At 29.4% G+C, this 25,334-nt stretch overlaps 1 protein-coding gene across 4 annotated transcripts in view; it reads left to right on the top strand.

Moving 5' to 3' along the window:
* Ccs (Copper chaperone for superoxide dismutase) overlaps positions 1-22,042 on the top strand; it is a 28,976-nt gene extending 6,934 nt beyond the window's left edge. For 2 of the 4 annotated variants that reach the window (XM_076463866.1, XM_076463867.1), the window contains exons 2-6: positions 1,891-2,094; positions 8,308-8,491; positions 9,475-9,535; positions 16,484-16,665; positions 21,291-22,042. In XM_076463866.1, coding sequence (XP_076319981.1) covers positions 1,891-2,094; positions 8,308-8,491; positions 9,475-9,535; positions 16,484-16,665; positions 21,291-21,429 — 770 coding nt within the window. In that variant the 3' untranslated portion in view covers positions 21,430-22,042. Of the gene's footprint in view, positions 1-1,886; positions 2,095-8,307; positions 8,492-9,474; positions 9,536-16,483; positions 16,666-21,290 lie in introns of all 4 variants that reach the window. The other 2 variants (XM_076463868.1, XM_076463869.1) reach the window with 1 other exon arrangement.
* The last annotated feature ends 3,292 nt before the right edge of the window (positions 22,043-25,334 follow it).

Raw genomic sequence — 25,334 nt, 5'->3', positions numbered from 1 at the left:
ACTGTATGACAACATTAAATATTCAACAGTTTGTAACATTTATGTTGGGTATCATATAGTTGTTAGGCTATATTACTAATTGTTTGATTTAGATGCTTGTTTTGTTTACCAGAGGAAGTAAACTTGTGATGTTATAAATTTTCTTGAATATTAGTAAGGATTTAGTTGACTGGATAGTAAGCTATTGATGATTAATGCATCTGTGTTATTTAGTTCATAGCTGTAAATGTTTTTTTCAACAAAGTACCAAAGTTGTAGGCATATGCAAATAAGTGACTATTTAGTTTTCTTTGTAAGTCAGGCCTACCAATGCATGAAACTTGTAGAATTTGTACATTGCAGTTGAAGTAATAAAACACTCTTCTTTCACTAAATGGACTGGACTTTCATTATCCTAATCAACTTATCAAAAACAACATGCTCAACAACAAATTACATCAATTTACTTTTAAATAGATCTTTACACTAAGTGCAACATTTTGGAAATCTTCAAGTACACATTGTTGCCAAACTGTATCTATGCATTTTAAGAGTACTTCATTATCTTTATTCTCAACTAAACACAAGTTTACTGTATTTTCTCTATTAATAAGAAGTATTCACATGTACATATAACAAGAGATTTGAAATATCCACATATATCACTTTGAGATTTTAGTTTAATGTTATGTGGAATGTGTGTATATTTATATATAAATAATTACATCCAAATGAAGCCAGATGAGTAAACAAGATCATGAGGAAGGGCTGCATTAAAAACAGCAAATCCCAACCTCTGAGTAAGTATAACTATAAATTTTTAAGCCTTAAACAAAACATGTTAAAATTAAACAAAATATGCTGCATATTTTTTTTAAAAGGATCCTAGGGTATAAGCTACAATGTGGAATTATAAAATGATCCTAGGTTTTGGAGGTCACTTAAAAAGTAGAACACACTTTGAGGTGGGGATACACCGTCTATCAGTTTTAACCTCCGATATGCTAGTCTCACATAAGAAGATGTGGGTGCTCAAGCCCACAACGACACACATTTATATAACCCTTTGCTGTCTGCAGACAGTTGTGGGAAGGTGACTGCTCTCCCAAGTTAAAATAAGACAATGATAAACACAAAAAGATGAAATAAAATAAAAAGTAAGGAAAATAAGGCACTACCATTTGGGAGTAAGAAAAAACTTACCTCTTGAAGTTAGCATTCCTGCCCCAATATGGTAGAGGCACTATTTAAAACAATATCAGTAAAATGATAGTTTACTGCGACTGCCATGCTTTTATATGGGGCTCAAGGTGTACATTGGCATAAAGTAGTGCCAAGTTCTTAGATGACCTTATTTTTAACTAAAAATAATTTCTAGTAATTTTATGTGCAATTTCTCTGATTTTATTTTCTTTGTATTTATTTAATACATTTTTGTATTTATTACAGAATGGTTTAATAATTTTACGTAAAATTTCTTTATTACAGCCATTAACTATTAATTTTTGCATCAGTATATCAACATTATTAATAAAATATTGTAATTTATTACAAATTTTACAATATCTGAATATATATTGTAAACATATATATATCTCCCATTTTCTGTAGTTTTCATATTTTGATTAAATGGCAAATTAAAGTATGTATCAAATCATAGGTATCAATTGGGATATTAGTTATATCTAATGGTTGGTGGAATAATTTTTTAATTAATTTTTAGTTTATTAACAATGTTTTGTATTTTAAGATATTTAAGATTTAGTCTATGTTGATTAATTGTAAGTAATTAGATTTTTAGAAGACATTTAAAATAGTTTTTTGTGAAAGTTTGTTTTTATCATACCAAAGGGTTATATAACTTAGTTACGTTAAAAATTATTTGAATACTTCTTTTTACTTTTTAGTTAGAATTTTATGTGCAATTATCAAGTGAGTGTTGTGGAAAAACTGTGCAGAAGAAACTAGAAGAATTACATGGAATATATCAAGTAGAAATTGATGTAGAGAAAGAAACTGTTGTGGTGGAGACAACTCTTCCTTCGTCTCAAATAATTCCAGCATTAGAGCTTTCTGGAAGACGAGCAGTTTTTAAGGGCTACGGGACAACACTGGGTGAGATACAGTTTTGATAATTAATTTAGGGAAATATTTGTTAGATGATATACTTTTGTATTTATAGAAGAAAGTAGGTGAGGAATTATGTTTTATAAAGGCATGAAGTTGAATAACTAAAAATGAGTTCACATTATATGATTAAGACTTGAATTCTTTAGCAATGTGAGAAATTGATAATTTTTTAAATAATGACATATGATGTCATTTGACCATGGTGATTTATACTTGTATGCTCATTTGTTTTGAAAGTACTTTATTCTACTTAATTGTTGTGTGGAATATTGAATTTATTATCTCTTGTAGAATAATTCACAAAGAAGGTTTTTACTTTTGGTTTGAGTTGATTGTGCATAAAGCTTCTATGATTTCTACATGATGTCATTGCTTGAGCTACATATTATAGGAACATCATCCTACTGCAGATTGGATGATACATTCTTAATGCTGCAAAGGACATACTTCTTCCCTTCTGGTTCTTGGGTCTGAGGTGAATGGCAGAAGACCTTCCTCCTACCATGGGCAAATTGATCTCATCCCAGTACCACTAGTTTTGAACTGTAGTTGACCTCCCATTTATGGTCTAATATATCCTAGCCACTCCATATCATAGGTATTTTTTGCATTTTGAATGTGTCTTTTTTTTTTTTTTTACCAGCATTTTCCTGACACATTTATTCATCAAGGGTGATGAGTTAACTGGTTTAGATGTGTTGGGATCTCCCAAGAATGTGTTTCTCCTGTATTCATATGGTACACTCTTTGTGTATTCTTCAGGTGTTTTTTGAAGGGGTCTCTTCTAGGTAACTTTACATTAATCTCTCCACCTATTCAGTATGGGTTCTATCTACTTTATGAGACAAAGTAAGTTATCATATCACAAATTAATATTTTCCCACATTGAAAACATATTTCTGATAGGCATTTACCTTCTTTCACACTTTCAACCTGTCCTCCCCACTTCTGGTGTGTTTTTCATCCCTAGTGTTGGAGTGAAAATTGGATTCTACTGCACAGAGGAACTTGGCTGTGTTAGGAGGGTGTGTTGTTCTACTAATGATGGAAGGTTATTACATATTTGCATGCTAAATTGCATTTATACTACATAGAAACCATGTAGGTAGGTGGGAGGATAAATATTAGTGGTTAGCAAAAATTTGTGCATATAGAGGGTATTAACATGCAATGAAAATATTAACTTTAATGGAAGTTGCCTGTGCATAAGCATTTACCAGACATTAATAAAATGTGAAAACAGTATGTATATGATCCAAATACTTCATCTGCTTGCCATGCCCTGCCATCACTCACATAATTAAGCTATTGTATCTCACATTCTGCAGAAATAGTGTATGCCAGTTATTTTGTTTAGCCCCAAAACTCACTTATTCCAGTTTTTAGTTTGAAATAACAGTGTTGTGTTTATAATTATACAAATAATTAAGGTTAGCACATCACCTTGTGATGTTCAACAATGTTATCAAGGAGGAAACAGAAACTAGGCAGCAGTCAAACAACAACTCACCTTTCTGAGCAAATGTTTTAAGCAACAGCACTGCAGCATTGAGAATTCCAGAAATATCAATTTTGGTTTAATTTTTGCATATATTCTTTGTCATGATTTTTGAGTTAAGTTAATAGGCTTGTAAAGCTTATTCCATTGACACAAATGTTTTTCAAAAGGAAATAGCAAATTTACAGTAATTAAACTTGAGTTTTGTAAAAACTTTTAGGTTAAATGTATATACACCCCATTTTCCATAATTGTTTGGAACTGCTGTATGTTTTGATATTTCATGCACTTGAAAAAGGTTGTGTTGCACTCTGGTTAACTCAGGTTTCACTCTGAGCTACTTATACCACTCACTGCAAAAATTGTTGAACATTTCAGCTGTGCTAAAAGTTGCTCATGTGGTAAATCTATATTTTTGTTATTTAAGTTACTTCACATTTTGGCATGTGAATGATAGTGTAATAAATTCGTAATGGTTTAGTGTAGAATATTGTGCTTGCAAAATAAAATTTGACACCAATGTTAACTGTAACTGTTCACCCATCATTTCTAAAGTGAATGCAGAGCTTTGTTTGCATGATCAGCTTTCTAGACAGGAAAAAAAAATGAACTCTTGGATATACACCATGGCTCACAAGATATATATAAGATATATTGATTGAGTTAGATTTACAGTTTCTGACTCAGCATCAAAAATACATGCCCTCCAGTGACTCAGCAGTGTGTCTGCAGACTAACATTGCTAGAAACTAGATTTCAATATCTGTCATGGATAGAGCACTGATAGCCCATTGTGCTTAACTATAATCAAACAAACAAAAAGTACACAAGGGTGTTTTGCCCTTTAACACTGGAAAAATTGATATTCAAAATAAGTAATAAAGACACTAAAAATGAAATGTTGTATATGCTAGAAATCATAGCACACAACTACATAGTACTACCAAACTGTGTCTTTCCATGGGTTTTGTTGTGTTTTTACTTCTTATATTTTCATACTCAGTTTATGTTCAGTATGTATTATTGTGACAAGTTAGATAATTACTACAGCTTATCTTTGATCTTGTTTGTTGGCTGTGAAATGTTGCAAGACTGTAGAATAGAATACAACATTGTCACTTATATTTTCAAGCAAATCACAACTCCATGTTTATAAGCTTCCTTAAAGAGCAAAGTGATATTTTTTATGGATTTAAGTACTGAGAGATTAGAATTACTTCTTGTATATAGAAAACATACATAGTGATTCTGACTGGTACCAACTTTCCTGCTAGGAAATAGGAATAAACATTAGAGATTAAAAGGTATGTATGTTAACATCATGACTGAAGTGTGTAGAAAGTGGATGATTGTTAAAATCCGTTTTACAATGCATAAAATACAAAGAAAAATAGCAAACCTTAATCTAAAAATAACCAATTTTACAATTTTCAAAAATTAGTTTTTTTCTCCAAAAATTGTCCTTGAAATTTGTTGTTTTTTTTAAACAAATCTGGCTTATTTTATTAGTTATCTTTGCTGGTTGATAGAATATTTGTTGGAAATAATTTCTAAAATACTCTACCTCTTATGTATCATAGTATTTAGGCATTTCATGGTGTTACTTATTATGCTTTATCTTGAAAAGTCTCCAATTTATTATGTTATGTATTATAATTAAGCCTTGACGAGTCTCTAATTTATTATGTTACATATGTCATGTATTACGATTTTAAATGTCCCCTGCTGGTACAGCAGTAAGTCTACAAATTTACAATGTTAAAATCAGGAGTTCGATTCCCCTCAGTGGACTCAGCAGATAGCTCAATGTGGCTTTGCTATAAGAAAACACAATTTCAAGTAGCAGGTAATTTTAATTTTAAGTTAGAAGTAAATTAAATGTCAATATGTATTAAATTTATGATATCTGCAAACAAGATTGATGTATACAGTTTTCTTTCTTAACACGCACATATTTTAACATGCAAACAACAATACAATTTATAATAATGGTTATTGTCAATAATAGTTTATATACAAGACTTTTACAAACCTCCAAGCAATACTGAGTTTTCTACCTGGTCTGAAACTAAATATTCACACAGAGTGAATTAATTCTACATGGATAAACAGGTACACTTCTTGATAGCTATCTAGCTTGAAGCACATGGAAGTTTTTCACCTAACAACAATATCTAATGTACTAATTAAAAGACTAATGCCCAAAGTTAATTCATTGAAGCTAAATGGCTTGTAATGTTCAAAATCTATAAACTTTCCTGGTCTAATATGTGTAGTTTTCTGATTAATAAGCAGTTGTCATAATTATAGCTTTAGTATCTTTTAGTATACTGACTGTAGTTGACCAAGAGCATTCTATAACTGTCTCTTGGTGTGTCAATTTTTTAAACTTTAGGTGAAATTTTGAAAATTCACTTGGCCAAACAATATTTGAAGAGACACTCTTGTGCATTCATAAAATACACATTGCTGATTCTTTTACTTCAGAATCTTCTACAAATTTAGGGGACAGTTGGGACTTACACAATACACATTTAACAGTATACATTACATGCATTAAACTGAAAGAAATGTACATATTAAAACAAATGTATAACAGTAAATCTATTACACCTCCTTTGTTAGAGAATTAAAAATTAATTAAAAATATTGATTACTGGCTTATATGCTTTTAGAATAGCTGTTTTAATCTTGTCATAATCCATTCAATTTTATAGAGCAAGTGCAGCATAAGCTTTGTGTACTTTATCAGTTAAAACACACTGTTATAATAATGACCCATTTTTGATGGGCCATTCCATGGTTTGAGCATCTTTCTCAAAATTTTGGAAATATTTGTCAACTTCATTTTCATTAAATAATGGTACTTTAATATATTGATTGAGTTCAAAGTTTTCATTTTGTGTGGGCGAATTGGAGTTGAATCTAATTTCCATTTGTTTAGTCTAATTTCTTCCTCGCCTCAATACCTCAAGATGTTTACTTTCTTTTTCTGCTTCAATATGGGCATGCTTTTTCTCAGCTTCAGTGGGAATTTGCTCAAGCACAATTTGTTTGAGTTTTAACTATATTTCTAACTTTTTTACTCAACTCTGATTGGCTAGTGGAAACAGTAGAGTAATCCCCTAATGCTTTCTTAAACAAGAATTTATCACTGACTAGTATTTCAGTAATACAGTTTTTAGTTCATTTTTTGCATTGATTTTTTTTTATAAAAACCTCTAATTCTAAGAGTTTCTAAATTGGCAGTTTCGAGCAATTCACTTTCATTTTGTCTAGTCGTTTAAGGGAGGGTGATATAAGAAAGTCTTGGTTATCAGAGATAATCATATCTTATTCACTGATAAATGTAAACTGAATTAAGATTTGATTTTCAATTTAGAAGAAATTTTGTCTTTGATTTTTATCTTGGACACAAGCCACAAATTTATTGTGTTGTGTATCATACTTTATCTCAAATGAGTCTTTGATTTATTATGTTGCATACATTACATCTTAAAATTTCAAATAGCTGGAAATTTTAATTTTAATTTAGAAGTTAATTGAATATTGGCATGTATTAAATTTATTATATTTGCTAACAAGATTCATACAAACAATTTTATTTCTTAACACAAATATATTTTAACATGCAAACAGCACTACAATTTATAACAATGATTATTACTAATAGTTATTACAAATAATGGTTTATATACAAGAGTTTTATAAACTTACAAACAATACTGAGTTTTCTATCTGGTTTGTAACTAAATCTATGTTTTGACGTTTAGAAAGAGCAACTCAATTCTATGTTGATAAACAGGTACTGTTACCTTGACAGCTAGCTAGCTTGAAGCACACAGAATTTTTCTTCTACAAAAATATCTAATGTCCTAGTAGAAAGACTGACATCCGAAGTTAATTCACAGAAGTTAAATGGTGTGGAACATTTGAAATGTATAGAAGTTTATGGTTAAATATCTATAGTTTCCAAATTGACAAGCATTTGTCACAGTTATAGCTCCTGAGGCTTATAGTATACTGACAGTAGCTGACCAACAGTAGTCTGTTACTATCTCTTGGCATGTCATTTTATAAACTTTAGACAAAATTCTCAAAAGTTCACTTGGCCAAACAGTACTCGAAGATGTGCCAGTGTTTTCATAAAATGTATTTTGTTGATTCTTATGTTCAAATCTTCTACAAATTTAGAGAACAGGCAGGACTTGCACAATACACATTTAACAATATATGTTACTTGCATTAAACTGAGAGAAACATAGATATTAAACTAAATGTATAACAATAAATCTATTACAATGTTTAAGGACAAAAATGTTCATCTCATCCTTAACTGCCTAAGTTTAGTAAAAAAATGTTGCTTCAAACAATAGAACATTGAAAAAATTTATAATGCCCAAAATCCAACAAGTTATCAATGCTGGTTATTTGAAAATAAAACATGAATATATTTTCTGTTAACCATATTCAAATACAGAGAAGAGACCTTAAAAGAAAAAAGGTTATTCATTCATAACACTTAATTTGTAAAAGTCACATACCACGCTCATGGAATTTTTAACTGTTCTCTTTTTCTTACTTTTCAATTTGTAATAAAAAATAATTTATTATTTAATTCTCTTTATCCTTTATCCTGTTGAATATGTACTGTTTGCCTAAGCAACAATTCTCATATGTGTAGGATACTTTATATGTAGGGAGCCCTTTCTTAGGAGCTGCAGTTGCTGAGATGAAAGAAAACAATGGAGTTTTAGGTGTTGTTAGATTCCTGCAGTCTAATGAAAGTACATGTATTATCGATGGAACAATTGATGGACTAACTTCAGGGGACCATGGAATTCACATCCATGAATTTGGAGATTTAACTGATGGATGCAAAGGGTATACACATATAATTTATTTCTCTACCTGATTTATAAATATGTGTATATTTACAAATAATAAATTTTGGTACTCATGACTATGTATTAGAATGGATGAATTGTTATTGATTAAGCTTCAGTCTGTTAAGTTTTTTACTACAATATTCATCAGTACATGATTCTAGCAGTGACAGATTTATTTTTAGATATGCAGTAAGAAAAAAAAACACATTATAAAATTTTATTATTTGTCTGAAGCTTAAAATCTGTAAACTCTAAAAGGTTTAAAGGGAATACCCATTCTTACTGATGGTACAAATTATAAATTAATTTGTGGCTTATATCACACTTTTCAAGGATAAAACAAAAGTTGTACGATATGTCATGTATATTTTTATAGCAATGTTCTAGATGGAGACATGCATGTGCCCATGTTAGTGAAAGTATTAACATATTGTTTTAAATCATGCATTTTATCTAAAAACATATATATTTAATATAGAGAGAGTGTATGTGTCTATTTTAAATACTGTGCAATAGTTGATTGACACAATTATTTTATAATGTCAAAAGTACATGCTTTATGAATATATACTTTCTGCCTGCTAAGAATAGTTTTATTGCAGTGTTTATTTATAAGTAGAGAGTACTTGTATAAAGGGTATGTCATGTTTCAGGTTTAAAACTTGTTTAATAAGCTTAAAATACATAGCAGAGAATGTATAAAACTTAAGCAAGCATATTACCTCAATATTTGCATATAAAATATTTTTGATTGTATTGAAATAATTTATTCGTTTGATAAGGTATTTGTTTCTATTATCCATATTTTTATGATTGGCATGATTGTGGACTCTAGCAAAGTTGTGCTCAAAAACCTTTTACAGATTAACTTTTCTAAAGAAGTGTTAATAAGGTTATTTCTTTTTTGGCAATAAATTCTCATATATATATATATACACACACACACACATTATATATATATATTTTTATTTTAATTAGTGTTGGGGAACATTACAATCCCACAAACTCAAGTCATGGTGGGCCAGATGAAGAAGAAAGGGTATGTTAAGGTAGTTAGTATTATTGATTAGTAAATATTTATGTGTACAGTTTAACTCTTTCCCATGGGTGGGTCAATATGCATATCTCATGGTTTTTCTTTGTTTTTTTTTTTTTAGAGAGCTATATTCAAAATATAATTAAATTACTTCACTATTGTGGTATGTGTGTATATATATAAACTTGGCATTTTAAGTTCTTAATGTTGTTAGGAAGTACTTTTAAAAATCCTCAATCTCACTCAAGTATGAGAATTATGACATTTGCTCTCTTTGTATCCCCTATTCTCTAATTTATTTATTGCCCTGCCGAAAAGTACAGAACTTAATGTAAATTACTCATTATAATATTGTTATCACTCAGGCAAAGTACAATTTTATGTTCTTCAATGTTATTTAGTTATGGAATCATAAAATAGAAAATCAGACCCCCTCTTGCCATCCCCATCTGACACATGATTGCTGTCAGAAATTGCTAATAGCTCTCTGACATTTAATACTATATTACATATACCAAAAGAAATCTATCAAATGACTTATTATGCTGTTTCCTCTCATTGCATGTTTAGAAAGCCAGAAAAATAATAATAGTTATCAAATATTTATTCTTTGTTCTTAGATATATTATTTAATTAAATAAAAATTATTTAGTACAGTACTACCATTAGTATAAAAAAGGGGGTGAAGTTTCATTTAAAAGAATCCATATAAGCATTATATTTCATACCTATGATGTTCATTTTTTATATTTTGTTATAAATGTAACCACAAATTTAAAAATTAGAAATTATTACATTAGATTAGATAAGATAATGAAAACAACTTTTACAAGGTATGCTGGCTTACAAGTAATCTGTGGCTTGCATAATTCAGTAGGGTAAGGTTAACTAGATGTTTGTCAAGTGATTTACAACTTGTGAAGTGGGGTTATTAGTTAGACATAGTTCAAAGGGCAATAAACTTTAAGTAGAAACATATGTATACTGTTATGAGGTTTAAGATATTTAGGATAAAAAAATGTTTCATGTTACAATTTGAAGTTATTCTAGAGAGAAAAAAATGGCAATTTAGATTTATTTTATATTTTTATTGTGTTTATGAAATTGGTCAGAATGACCAACCTTGTATAGAATTATAGTAGAGAAAATAACAGAAGATAAAGAAAGTTTTACCAAAAAAAAAAATCTTTGAAATTCACCTACGAGGCATTTTAGAAATTACTTAAATGCCATTTTACATTTTTCAGATAAAGAAAAATATTTTTAATCCCAACATGAAAATCATTTTGCACTCTTAAAAATCAACACTTCAGCTCCATATATTGACAGAGGAATGTTTAGAAACTCATTCTCATGTTCTGACTACAAAAGACTTGGTGGTTACTCAAAGCTTGTGAAATTTCATGAAGATACAAAAAAAAAAAGAGAAAGTTACTTTTAGTATTGAAACCATAAAGATTAATTTGAGATTTAGAATTTAACTGATTCAACCAAGCCCATAGCAAGAGAGTTAGTATGTATTATATGCATGGAAATAATGATTGGCTCTCAGATTACTGGATAAACAGGAAATTCAACATTTAATGAATATAACTATCTCCCAGTGATTCTGCAGTAAGCTTAGAGACATACAATGTTTAAATCGTGAACTTATTTCCTTGAGATGGAGAGAGTGCAGAAAGCCCATTGTGTACAAATACACATATATCATGATGGTTGAACAGTTAAAATTAGACAGAAAATTCCTTTTCCATCAAAAGCAGATACAATAAGATGATATTAAGAGTTTTTATATATACTTCAAACTATCAGAGTGATGTCTTACTTGTAATAATTTATCTGGAAAAAATAACACAGTATATAAAAAATTGTTAACGGTCTCTTGCATGTCAATAATGCATACTAGTAGAAAACATGTGAAAAAAAAAACTAGTGAATGTTTAATATTGCTTAATTATTTTTCAATAGGCTGACTATAATATTTATGAATTTATGAACACTTTTAACAAATACAAATATCCAAGTTGGACATGTTTTTATCCTTTCTCCTTGGTGTTACTTGATATTACATATATACTTCAAATTATGTTTTGCACACACTTAATTTGAACTACACTAGTTATATGAAGGTAGAACATATTCTGTCTGTGACAGAACAAATGTTTTTAAGTTGTATGCAAGGTTAATCAGATAACCATGTAATTATAACATTTCTTTTATATGATCTAACTATTTATAGAATCTTCTTTTTATCCAATTGCCACAGGTTTCTTTACTGTGCGTGTCATGAGGTTTTTAGTGAGTTACATTAAAAATTTAAACTAATTTTTGTTTATGTTACACCAATTAGTATAGAATGAAATTGTAGCTACTAATCCTTACTTTAATAGTATATAGTCTTAATTTCTTAATTTTATTAGGCATTTTTTAAAAAATACTGAATTTCTCTGAGTTTGAGAAATATTTTATTCTTTTCTCTGGACATCCATTCTTCTCTAATTTATTTACTACCCTTCCAGTAAGTATGAAATTTAAAGCAAATTGTTTATTATAATATTGCCATTGTTCAGACAGAACATAATTTTCACAGCTTTCAATCTGGTTTCCTATTAGATAGAAAATCATATCCCTCTTGTCACATCCTTTCATCTTTTTTCTATCTTCCATTTAATGTTATATTATTTTATAATCAATTGAAAGCCAAGGTTTTCATCTATCGAGTAACATATTATATTACAATGTTTTCTGGACAGTGAATTGTCAATTTCTCTTTTAGTACAAACTTCATTCCTGTGGCAAACATATTGATTAGCTTGGATAAATCTGTAATGATTTTTGTGATAGTTATAGGATATTGTCTGTTTTTGCATGTTCTTTGGTACATTATTTAATTAAATAAAAATTATTTAGTATATTATTACCAATAGTATAAAAACAAGTTGGTGTAAGTGTCATTGACAGTCAACAGCAAAACAAAAAGAAGGGGCAGATAAGTACTTCATTTTCATAATTTTTATTTACTTTTATAAAAGTAACTAAAGTGTAAAAATAGGAAACTCTTCAAGTTGGTTAAGGTTAGGTTAGGTAAAATAACTGCATGATTAAAAATTATCATGTGGTATTCATGTGAATAGTTTAGAATAGCTCGTGTTCCCCAAGTGATTTACATCTTTATAATGGCACAAACAGTTGTTAGACACAGTTTAAAGTGCAATAAAAGTTAAGTATAGGTAGATGTATGTTGTTAAAGGTTTAAAAGGCTATTTAGGATAAACAGGTGTAGTTCCATAACATTTTAGTAAAAAATCTTATTTTTGCATAGTAAAAGCTTGTAATGTTAACTTAAAACTCTGCTAAACTGTGTGAAGATACACGTATTGAAAGTTATAATATGGAAAGTAAAGCAAACACAGTGGTTATGAGGTAAATTCCTAGGACCAAGCCTATAGTGAGAGAGTTAAATGTTGACATACTAATACAGTAAAACATGTCTAAGGCTGAATTGCACGGGACTGAGTAAAATTTCTGGCTTAGGCAGTGAACGTGTATTTCCTTAATCATATATATAGTTTTTGAGCGGAATGTTACACTTGCTCGACTCAAGGGAAGTAAGACGTTTGTGAATAAAGTTATTATACTGTTCTGGAACTGTTATCTTAGGACTAAAATACTTCAGTGACTAAGGTTACTTTCCTTCATATCATTGTTTAATTTGTTACCTCCTGAGGACACACATGTAAATATTTAGCATTCAACTGCTCTGTGTGTAAAGATTTCATGTTTTAGATTTGTTATAACTGGTGCTGTTTAAACTGAAAACACAATATATTGCACTGAAGCTCTCATCAGCACTCACCATAAATGACATCAAGAACTGTTGTAGTTAAGGTGTTAAATACAAATATCCATGAAGTGAAAAGAATGAACAGTTTTGAAAGATAACTATATACAGTAAAATCTGCCTAAGGTGGAATTGCATGGGACTGAGTAAAATTTCCCACTTAAGCAGGTTTTCTGGTTTAGACAGTGAACATGCATTTCCTTAATTATATACAATTTTTGAGAGGAACGTTACACTTTCTCAACTCAAGGGAAGTAAGACATTTGTGAATAAAGTTATTATACTGTTTATGCTATATTTATTAGAATAAGAACAAAAATAAACAATCAAATATACATAAGTACATAAAATCTTAATCAAATTTATTTGACGAAAGTGTCCAATTTCAACTGTTTCATTATTTTAATGGGCTTTCTCATGCAGTTAAAAGAGAATGCCAATTCTGTGGCCTTTTCATGAAATTCATCTTCTCCCTTCATTTTTGCATATAATTTGAAAGTGTTAATATAACTTAACACTTGCGATGAAGTAGGAATTTCTATTTCCTCACTATCTTTTCCATTTTGTTCATTTTTTGAATATCTCGCACTGTAACCATCTTGTGATTCTATTATAGATTTTAAATCAATTTTGTCAGTTTCTGTTAAAACAGTCTTGTTGACGTTCACAGGATCATCTGCATCAATCTTCTCAATCATAGTTTGGATTTCACTAGAATTGTCATAAAAAAACAACTTCTTCACAATCTCTGCCATAATCAAAAGTAAATAAATCCACAGTTTCAAAATCACTTAATTATGCAATCACCTTTTATGCATTTGATTGAATGACTTAAAAATGCAATTGCATCTTAACACATCAATTTTCATGGTCATTTCAGATGCTCTCCTACTGTCTTCCATGTTTCCAGTAATATGCTAAAGCATCAGTTTTCTGTATTTCAATTTTATGATCTGTATAATTCCATTATCTAGTGGCTGTAGAACTGATGTTGTACATGGAGGTAGAAAGACTAAACAAACATTTGAAAGTTGAACTTTTGGGCAACAAGTTGCATTACCTAGGAAGTGTAATATATTCCAATTTTCTTGTTCCATTCTTTTGTTTAATTTGTTTAAAATTTCCTCAAATATAGCACTTGTCATTATCCACAGTTTATAATTTGCTTTCTATTCCACAAGAAGTTGATTCTTCCTTAAATATTTGAAACAGTGCACATTTTTCACTTTTACCTATTACCCATAGTTTTTCTAGCTTTCAATCAGCAAATGCTACCAAGAGTGCAGTCAATTGTTCTTTCAAATAGCAACCTCCGGAATAATGACAGCAGAAAAAAGAACAGAATATATTTAACCAATACTCACTGTAACAATATGTCTGAGAATTTATTAATATTTAAACAAATTATTAATTAAACAAGAATGTTTAAATATTTAAAGAAATTATTAGTTAAATAAGAAAATATTTAATCAAAAACATTTTTTTCTGCCTTACTCAGGTTTTAATCCTACATGTTGATAGATGAGGTAGGTGAAAGACAGTTTTTCATCTGCGTTACACAGGTTCTGCAATACAGAGGGCCTTTTATAAGATAAATTTTAATATAATGCTACAAAGTTTTTTTTTTCCAGCTTGTACAGGTTTCCGACTTGTACAGGTTTATGAAATTTGTGGCTTAGATAGGTTTTACTGTTTATGCATTTAATTTATTAAACTTATAGTTAATTGAAATGAAGTTGTGAAAATAAACACTTAACAAGAGGTTTTTGATATGATTATATTCCATTTTTTTCATTGTATATGGTTACTGCCATATCTGGAATAGGTAGATTTGAGTTAAATTCTTCATCTAAGATTATAATGCTAAAAACTAGGTTTCAATATATGTGGTGGACACAGCATAAATAATTCACTGTATAGTTTTGTGCATAATAACAAACAAACAAACTAGTATAAATCAAAATAAACTGTAGTTTGTTATGTGGCCAAACAATCTGTTGTAGGGTAAGCTGCATTAATCTTGGACCGTATTAATCCTTTTTGGTTGCATATTTTTAAACTATCATAACTGTTTTGTCCTTAACATAAGTAATATTGGTTTAACTTCAACAGGGCATAATTTTATTTAATGTGTTTCATGAAGAACTCATTAGCTACAAGAAGAGTTAATGAGGAACCGATAGCTTTCTCTTCAATCTGATCATATTAATCACTGTTATCATAATAGGAAATAAGATCACTTAGGACATGTTTTACATCTTTTTAACACTTGACAATTTCTACCCAAAATGTCATGGGAAATATTTAAAAAAATTCATGCTCTTTAGATGAATAGACATTACACAAAAAACAAATCATTCTGATATGACAAAGATCACCATAATTGAACCAAGAGAACTCTACAGTTCATTTGTTATTCAAGAAAGGATTAAGTATGTGCAGTTGCTCAGCTGTTTCTTATTTTTGTGTAAGTAAACTTAATAGCTAATCAACAAGAAATACTTTCTTTATAGTTTTACAAAATATTATTAGCCCAAAATGTTAAATTTTGTTGTTTTTTTATATGGGGTTTATGGACTTCCTTGTTTGTTTGTTTTTTATAAACACAATTTTCAAAACCATTTATGGACTGAATTGCTTGTGGGTCCATTACTTTGTTGGTTAAAGAGCCCATAGTAACATATAATCACAAAAAGATGCAAGAAAAAATAACATAAAATTTGCAGTTAATTACTCTTGTGGTCAGCTATATATTTTAAATAGAACATGAGTGATTTTACTTTTGATCATTTTCTAACATGGTGTTGTAACAGAAAAACAGAGTTACTAAGTGTGATGTAATATGTGATACAATTTTTCACAAAGAATAGAGAGCTTTTATAAATATTATAAGTTAGTTACAAGGCTCTTGTTTCATTTCTTAAATTATAATCCTTCACAGGATAAGTACAGTAACAAAATTAAGTTTTTGAAATTTACTTTAGATTTCTTTTTTATCTCTATACATTTGAAAATTCATAACATATGGAATTTTTAATGTACTTTTTAAAGCAGGATATCATAAGTTTAGGCATTAGGTAACTTGTCACTTTTTTCTTCTTTCCATACAGCACTATGGAGACTTGGGAAATGTGACAGCAGATGAGCATGGGAGAGCTGTGTTTAGGAAAGAAGACAGGATTATCAAAGTATGGGATATAATTGGTCGTTCTTTAGTTGTTACTGAGAAACCAGATGATTTAGGACAAGGAAACACTAATTCCTCTAAACTTGATGGAAACTCTGGAAAAAGGTTATTAATTATCCCATTAGTTATTATATTAACTTAGAAACTGATATTCACGTACAAAGTACAAAAAAAAGAAATGTCGAAAACAAAGAATGACTATTTTGACAGTAAACTATTCACTGAAATCTTGTATACATTTGATTTAACATATTAAGAATAGGTTTTGATACTGTGATTGTAGAAAGTCTACATCATTCTCATAATATTAATTAACTATACTCATTACACAGTTCCTGTTAATTTTATTTTCATCTTTGGTAGTTTGTTCTGATTGGATATTAATATTGCATACGTGCATGTAGTTTGTTGTTATGTGATACTGGTATTTTGATTCATTTATATGTACAGTATATACATGTCAGTGTTATCCAGATTTAGAAGTAATTTATTATTTTTTTGTTACACACGATACAGTTTGCTCAACATGATAAACGAAAATGTTTTGTTGGCTCTCTCATTAGCTTTGTCTTGTTCAAAAATAATACATTTGGATTAATCTTACTGGTGAACTTACTAAAAATCTTACTTAATATAACCTACATATTTATTTATCATTTTCGTGCACTTAAGAGTTTTGTTCCAAATTTATTACAACAAATAATAAGATAAAGGTATAGAAACTTTTGGCATGCTTTCTCTCTTTCTTTTTTTTCTTCTCATATTCGTGTAATGGTTATCTTGTTGTTGTTGTTTTCCCCCCATCTTTACAAAAGTCAACAGGTTTTTGCTACCACACGATAGTTGATCAAATCTTGGGCATTATATTGAAAAAAAGGAAGAACTGATATTTTAGTTCAAAGAAGTAGCTCATTACAAGGAATGTTATTTTAGTTTTAAAATATATAGTGCAGGAAAACCTTTCAACCTCCAATGTAGTTAGAGTTATGGTTAAACAAAATTATGTCATTGTGAGTGCTGTTCAAAACCCTTTCTGGCAAGCATTTGAAGCAACAAAATATGTATTTGCTTATTTTTTAAAGCTTATATTGCTTCATTATTTAATTATGTTTTTACATTATTATGGTGTGCACCTGTTACAAAGTCATGGAATTATGGAAAATTGATGGTTTTTATCATTTGCTCATGAATAGATATCGCATAACTATTGTTTAGATGACATTATTCTTAGTATAAAATAAGATTGACTTATTTAGAAGAAATGTAAGATCATGAAATTGTTTATAGGATAAAGAATGTGGAAATTTTAGTATATTACCAATTCCATTGTCAGCATGAACACCTCAAACTATGTAATGTTTCTAGCCTAACTTCTTTATAGATTGTTCCCTAAAAAGTGTTAATAAAAAAAATTGAGAAATGTAAATCCAGACATTAACAGTTAAATTGAATGAGTGTTACAAACCTACTTGCCTTGTGTAAAGTGATCAAATATTTGTAATTTAAAGCAGTCTATTAGTTTATAGTTGATTAGATCATTCATTAATTACACAGTGATTGATATAGACTGGAGCATTCTGAGTGACAGTTGCGGCCTCAATACTAAATATTCCAGGGAAAAGCTTTTGTTATTATTCTGTGTTTTTAGGTGCATTATTTAATTAAATAAAAAGTATTTAGTGTAGTAGTACCATCAGTATAAAGAAATAGGCTTAAATTTCATCAACAGTCAACAGCAAAAAAAAAATGACCCAGATGGGTACTATATTTTGTTTTTTATGTGTATTTACTAAATTGTAAAAACTAGAATTAAAAATTAGATATTGAAATTAATAAAAATTCTTATGAAGCATCTCGTGCTTTAAGTGTAATGTAATAAAGTAGCGTGAACTTCCAATTTGATTGATTTACAATCTGTGTGGTGGGATTATTAGTTAGATACAGGGCAAAGGGTAATAAAACAATAAAATTAAGTTTAAATAAACATATACTGTTACAAGCTTTAAAGCTATTTAGGATAAACATTTGTGGTTTTCTGATACAATTATTTCAAAAATTAAAAACGGTAAATTGATTTATTTCATATTTTTTATAGTGATTACGAGGTCTGTATAGAGGTTGGGTAGAGAAAGTAACAGATAAAAAACTACTGATAAAAAATTATTGAAGTTTTAGAGATTATGCAATTGAAATTTGAAATTTTTCAGATGAAGAAAAAAGTATTTTTAATCTGAAGATAAAAATCACTTTGCACTTGGGGCAGTTAACACTTTGACTCCATATATTTGTGAAGAAATTTTTGATAAAAATACTTTATTAAAAGTTCCAATTTTGTATACCACAGACTTGTAATGTGTACTTGAAGGTTTGTGAAATTTTATGAGTGTACACAGAATGTATTAGAAGTTGTAGTATGGAAACTTTAAGGGGTTATGAACTTGGGCAATTTGATAAGTCTGTAACAAGAGAGTTAAAAAAGTATTTGGAATGTTTATCCATCTTACTAGCGAGTACTTCCACACTGCAGTTGTTGAACCTGCATACTGTTTATGAAGTTATGGATGGAGTTCTGGGAAAAGTTTTCTCTTTCTCTCACTGACAGTGGTAGCCTCAGCACCAAAAATTTGTAGGGGGCCAAGCCAAAGTTTTGGGGAGGTTAAATAAGTTATCATATACTCGCATGTAATTTTAATGGGACTCATTATTCTTCCTCTCCCCAAATTTTAGTGTGGTAAATTACACCCTTAAAAGTTAGTTGATGAATAATGTTCTTTTAAGCATTATTCAATTAAATAACTTATTATTTAGTGCAATGTACCATTAGTATAAAAAAGTGGGGTTAAAGGAAATACCTATTATTGTAGGATATATGTGGTTGACTTGTAGCATACAAGAAAGAAAAAGAGAACATACCATAATGTAGTAAGCCTGAAAACTTGTTTTCTTCTTATATTCTTTACATTTGCTCTGTGTATGTAAGATTAAATGGTGGGCAAATGCAGTGTCACCACTACTCACCAACTTGTTTTACAGCTGGTCCATTATCTGGTGAATGAAATCAGTATGGCATTATATGTGTTTTGTGGGACTGATATTTGGAGAAAATACTAGCCAATTTATTTTCACAGTAGTTTCATGTTCATATAGAAGCAGCAATATTATGTGCAGATTGTTTGGGTGAGTGTTATCATTCATCAAAACAAAATTGAGGCCAGTAGCACTAGTGAAATGACTAAAAGTGGTTACTGATATAAGACATAACATTCAGTGCATGATTCCTAATTATATACAGATCAGCATATCCATAGAAGCAGATAGTGAGCCATTATTTAAACTTCTCATTATTAATGTGGCTTTCTAGTTAACCCTACAAATGCATCAACCATTATTTAATTAAAAACAGAAGTAGAGAAGTGTAATGCCAGTTCCATAGTTATAATTTAAGTGCTTGCAGTATGTATACATACCAATAGTTTCTTGAGTCCTAATTTATTTTGTTCAGTAAAACTATGGTTCCAGATGATGAAAGTATGTGTATGTAAGTATAAGTCTATCATTCTATACATTGTGTATGATGATAAAATTGTTTTCAGTCTTATTCCAGTACTTTGTATGTATGTACATTGGCTTATAGTAAAATTACCTGTATCAGTTCCATTCTATTGTTATGTGAATTACATTTAGTAGAAATGGATAATTAGATTATTACTAATTCTTTAGTTTCATAGAAGTTTTAGTTAATATATTTTTACATGTAAGAGTTGCAAAAACAGAGATGAGATGAATGAAGCCAGCATGTTTCGAATTATGAAACTGTTGGGTTGTTGCCATATAGGTCTAAAGTTTTTTGTTAGAGCAATGCAGAATTGAGTTGAATGATTGATATTGTTATAATAGCACTTATAGACTGTTAAGAATGCTATTGCATTTTAATAACAATTTTATTTATATCTACACGTGAATATATTATAAATATAAAGGTGATGGTCTTTTTTTCTCCTCTGTTTTGTCTTTTTAGTAACGCAGATTTTTTTTTATTTAATGAAATTGCATTTTTAAAGTGTTTTAAGACTGTCAAATTGATAACCTGAGTTAGAATAAATACACACTAAATATAAATTTAATTTTTAGTCTCAAAAATATGGCATAACATTGTTTAAGAAAATTGTGTTAAATTTGTCATGAAAATTAAAATTGCATATGCCTGCCATGAAGTGTATTGGCATGTAATAAGACCATCAGCTTGTTGATCATAACTTTAATTTTGAGTTTTGTTTGAACCAAGATGTATTTATAAAAGATACAATGTACAAAAATGATAATTGACAATTTTGTTTTGCTCTAATTGCCTCAGATTATTTTGAACCAAGAAAAACTTTAAACAATGTTACTTTTTCTATGCACTAGTGTATAGCACTATTGTGACATCAGACAAATATAAAGTGGTATTAACTTAGTGTTAAAATATTATTAATCTTTTGGTACTTAAACAAGTATTTTATGTCTAAATGCATTATAGGAAGTCATAAGAGAGAAATTAATGGGTGTAAAAGGGTGAGATACAAAGTAATAGGCACAGTGGCCATAATAACCATTATAAACTCTTTAGTCTTAGCAGTTGTAAATTCCCATTCATTGTTTAAAGTTATGTGAAAGTCCATTATAATACAAAGTAGATAGATCTGTAATTGAATAAATTACCACTGCTTTTTTTTCTCCCCCTGTTCCAGGCTTTCATGTGGAATTATTGCACGGTCAGCTGGACTGTTTGAAAACCCAAAAAAGATTTGTCTCTGTGATGGAATAAGTGTTTGGAATGAAAGAGATTACCCAGTGGCTGGGGAGAGTAGAAATCAAAAAATAAAATAAAAACATAAAGAACTTTATTTTTTTCTGTGGTCTTACTAATCACAAGCAAAGTTTTGACCTCCATGTAAAATTTGAATAATATATCTTGGTATTAAATGGTAGGTAATAGAAAATAAAAATAACATAATACATTTGAAAATATTGAGTTTATGGGCTATATTGCCATATTAATTTACAAAGATGATAGTTGTCAGACTTATAGTTGGAAACAATTTTGTTAGTTTTGATGGAAATATTATATTTTACTAAAGTATTATGACATTAATATATACAGGATTTTGCTATACAATTCAAATTTTGTTTTATTAAGTAAATCTTAAGTATTCATTTAATACATTGTTTTGTCAGTCAAGTTATTAATTCTTTATTATGAAGACAGTTAGTGAATTGTATTTCTTTTAGTGCTTGTAACAGAATAATGAAAATAATATAAAAAGCTACAGTATCTTAACTAGAAAAAATTGTAAGTATTACTGTCTGCTTTCTTTGAGATGTATCTCTGGATATTATGAAATGAAACTAAATTTCAGTATGTAAAACCTAATTTTTATAGACTACAGTAGTAGTGAATGTATCATTTCCTTATTTGAAATAAAAAATATTTTCAAGATAACTAGAAAGCCAGTCATGGTGTGTAAAAGATCAAAATCTGAACAACTGCACATACTTAAATGACAAATCAGTTTAGTTATCTGTTGCTTTAAGAATAAAGGTATCTGCAAAGTATAATTTATAGTTAGGCTCAGGCTACTGGTAAAAACCTATGCACATTAGGTTTGATTTCTGTATCAGTTGTTTGTTACATTATTTTCTGTTATTCTTAATCAAAGGTTAAGAACGTGAATGTGTTTAGTTTAATGTTTGAAACAAACAAACACGAGTTCACTGGAAGATCACTTGTTAACTTTAGAATTAACTAAATTGTTACTAAAATCATAGTTTGGTAATTTTGGTTTATTTTATGGAATTTCTGCCTTATCCTTTGTTTCTGAACATTACAGTACTCATTTATCAATTGGAAAAGACTAGTAAAGACATAATGAAACTATTTTCTTTTCTTAGATGATACCTGAAATAGACTTCACAATTATTGTATCATGTGTTTAAGAAACATCTGATATATTTCTTTAAATAGATCTCACACCTACCTCCTGTATGTACTTGTATAATTCTTGGTAGACCTGGTATCATTTCTTGCAAGTGAATTGCATGATTGGTTAGTTATTTTATTGTTAAATATGAAAAAAAAGTTGTTTCTTGTAAAACATTGTTTTTGATTCTCACACCTCTCTGTTTAAGTTAGGCTTATTTTATATTTTGTATAGGCCTTTTAGCCATGGGGATATTATGATGTGACAGTCAATCCTACTATTCATTGGTAAAAGAGTAGCCCAAGAGTTGGCGGTGGGTGGTAATGACCTCTAGTCTTACACTGCTAAATTAGGGACAGCTAGTGCAGATAGCCCTCATGTAGCTTTATGTGAAATTCATAAACAAACAAACAAACTTTGTATACAAGTTCTCTTATACCTCCTATTTTGCAGAATAACTTCCTGCTAGTTCCAACAGTATCATGAGATATCTGAGGTCAAATTAGTAAGACCTAGGTTATTGCTGAGAAAAAGGATTTCTCTTTGTGCTCTTTTTCTCTTTTTAACACTTTGATATGAACTTTATTAAGATGAAAGGACTATCAACTATCACTATATTTAACTGTCTAAAAAAAAGCCTGAATAATTTGTTAAAAAGATGCAGACAAGTAATTACCTTAAGTGACTGGACTTCAGGGAAAGGTGGGGCAATGCCTTCTGTATTTGACATTGTTGAGCACTTGAAAAAGGAGAAACTCTTCAACTGGGACACAACCACAACTGCATTTTGTAAAGTTTCCAATCCAGTAGAAAACATAGCTAACTATGGGATAGACAGAGGATAAAGTTCAAAACTTGAAAATTGTGGACTCCACGAAAACTAAGCATCAAATGCAGATGATTTGATTTACCCACATAAGAAGGCACAGTATGGTATGGAATTAGCAATAAATTAATCAAAGGTTAAAAACATGAGTCTATGTAGCACCACATGGTTATCAAAGATATTTTGTACTTAATTGGAGCTGGAGAGGAAAAAAATCATCCTTGGCTAGAACATGTTCCCATGATGATAGTATATCAAAAGCCTTGTAATCTGCCCATTGCTCCACTACAGAAAACACCCCAAAGTATTGTGGTGCTAATTTTCAGAGTAAACAAATCTTTCCAGAGCCTCATACAGTAGTTGGACCAATGTAATAGCATAGAGGTCCCACCAGATGGTGCTTTGCTTTAATTGTAGGTTATTTGAACACTGGAAACTGTGTATCCTACCGTGCAACAGAAAAGAAAGAGAGAGAAGTTTTCTCCCAGTCAGTTGTCAGACAGCAAGAGTAGGACTGAAGACAAGATATTACAGTAACTGATCTTTTGTCTGGTTTAAATTAGTGAAACCTTTATTTACCTGGATGGGTGAAACAGTTTGCTTATGTCAAAAGCATGGTGGCAACGTAATTTCCTAGCAGATTTGAACGTATCTGAGTGGATTGATCCACATAACCTCATTTACAATAAGCTTCAGACATCAACAGTACCAACCTAAAATTCAGTTTTGTGTCTGGTATGATCAGAGAATGTACTATTGACCTGTTGGCTACCAAAGACTCATTTTAAGTTTGTTCATCCAAAGAAGTTATTTTTCTTCAATATTTATGCAGAAAAATATTGCAGTTTTTATTAATTTTGCAACTTGTTTGGTATTGTTTACTGTCATCATTTGTAATAAATACATTTTGTAAATATTGAATGTTTCTCTGTTGCTTTCTTCATTTTTGAAAAATACATGTCAAAACCCTTAAGTTTTAAGTAGTTTACATTATTTGCTCACCAGAGTTATCATTAGCTTTAAATTATCTGTGAATGTTAAATGATGTTAATAATTGATACTTAAGTTTAATTAATAAGCTTGAATATAGAAGTTATATATGAAAAATAATTTTACATTATTTAGCTGGGTTGTGGCATTTAAACAATAAGTTATGTATAGTTTGTTTTGAAATTAAGCACAATGCTGCACAAAGGGCTTTCTGTGCTGTTATGTATTGCTTTTAAGACAGAGTTAATTAAATACATCTCTTTTACTTTTCCCAGGGTTTTCAAAGGTTCATTATTTTATAAGTAAATGTCTAAATTGAGTTAGCTAATGTAAGACATTGGCTAAACTATCCATTAGTAATGTTGATAAGTTAGTTTTAAATATTCATGCCACTAACACAGTTACATTACAGCTCTTAAATAGGAATAGTGGTTTTAAACTTTAGCTTGACTTTGTCTGAAATGACATTTTTGAGCATCAAGGAAAATTATTTTTCAACATCACCATGAAATTTATTCAAATCACTTGCATTTGCATAATTTTTATGTGTTTTAACTTAAAAGAGAAATTATTGTCTTCATTAAATTCAAATTCAGAATATTCAGCTTATTTCTGTGCTGCAACTAGTAATTATTCTTGCAGATAAGATGCTATCAAATTGAAAAATTGAGAAGTACAATACTATATTTGGATTTTCTTTCTATGTATTTTATCATAGACAGTTAGGCAGGCATCCCAGTTCAATTAGGAAAGAAAATGCCTTCTGCTTCATAAAGATCAAATTTGATGTTTTCAAAACTTGCTTTGTTACAGCCTTCTTTTTCACAATTAAAAACATAGCATCATCAATTACCTGCCTCTTCTTTCATTATGCCATTAAACCTTTTTATCAGTATTTTCTGTATCGTTCTTTAATTTGTACTAAACTTTCTAAAGTTTTTATTAAAAGCATTTATAATATACACTGTAGACTTTATCACATGCATATTTTTTTTTTG

The sequence above is a fragment of the Tachypleus tridentatus genome, chromosome 10 (assembly GCF_004210375.1).
Source record: "Tachypleus tridentatus isolate NWPU-2018 chromosome 10, ASM421037v1, whole genome shotgun sequence".
NCBI lineage: Eukaryota > Metazoa > Arthropoda > Merostomata > Xiphosura > Limulidae > Tachypleus > Tachypleus tridentatus.
This window is presented reverse-complemented; position numbering and strand designations above follow the sequence as displayed.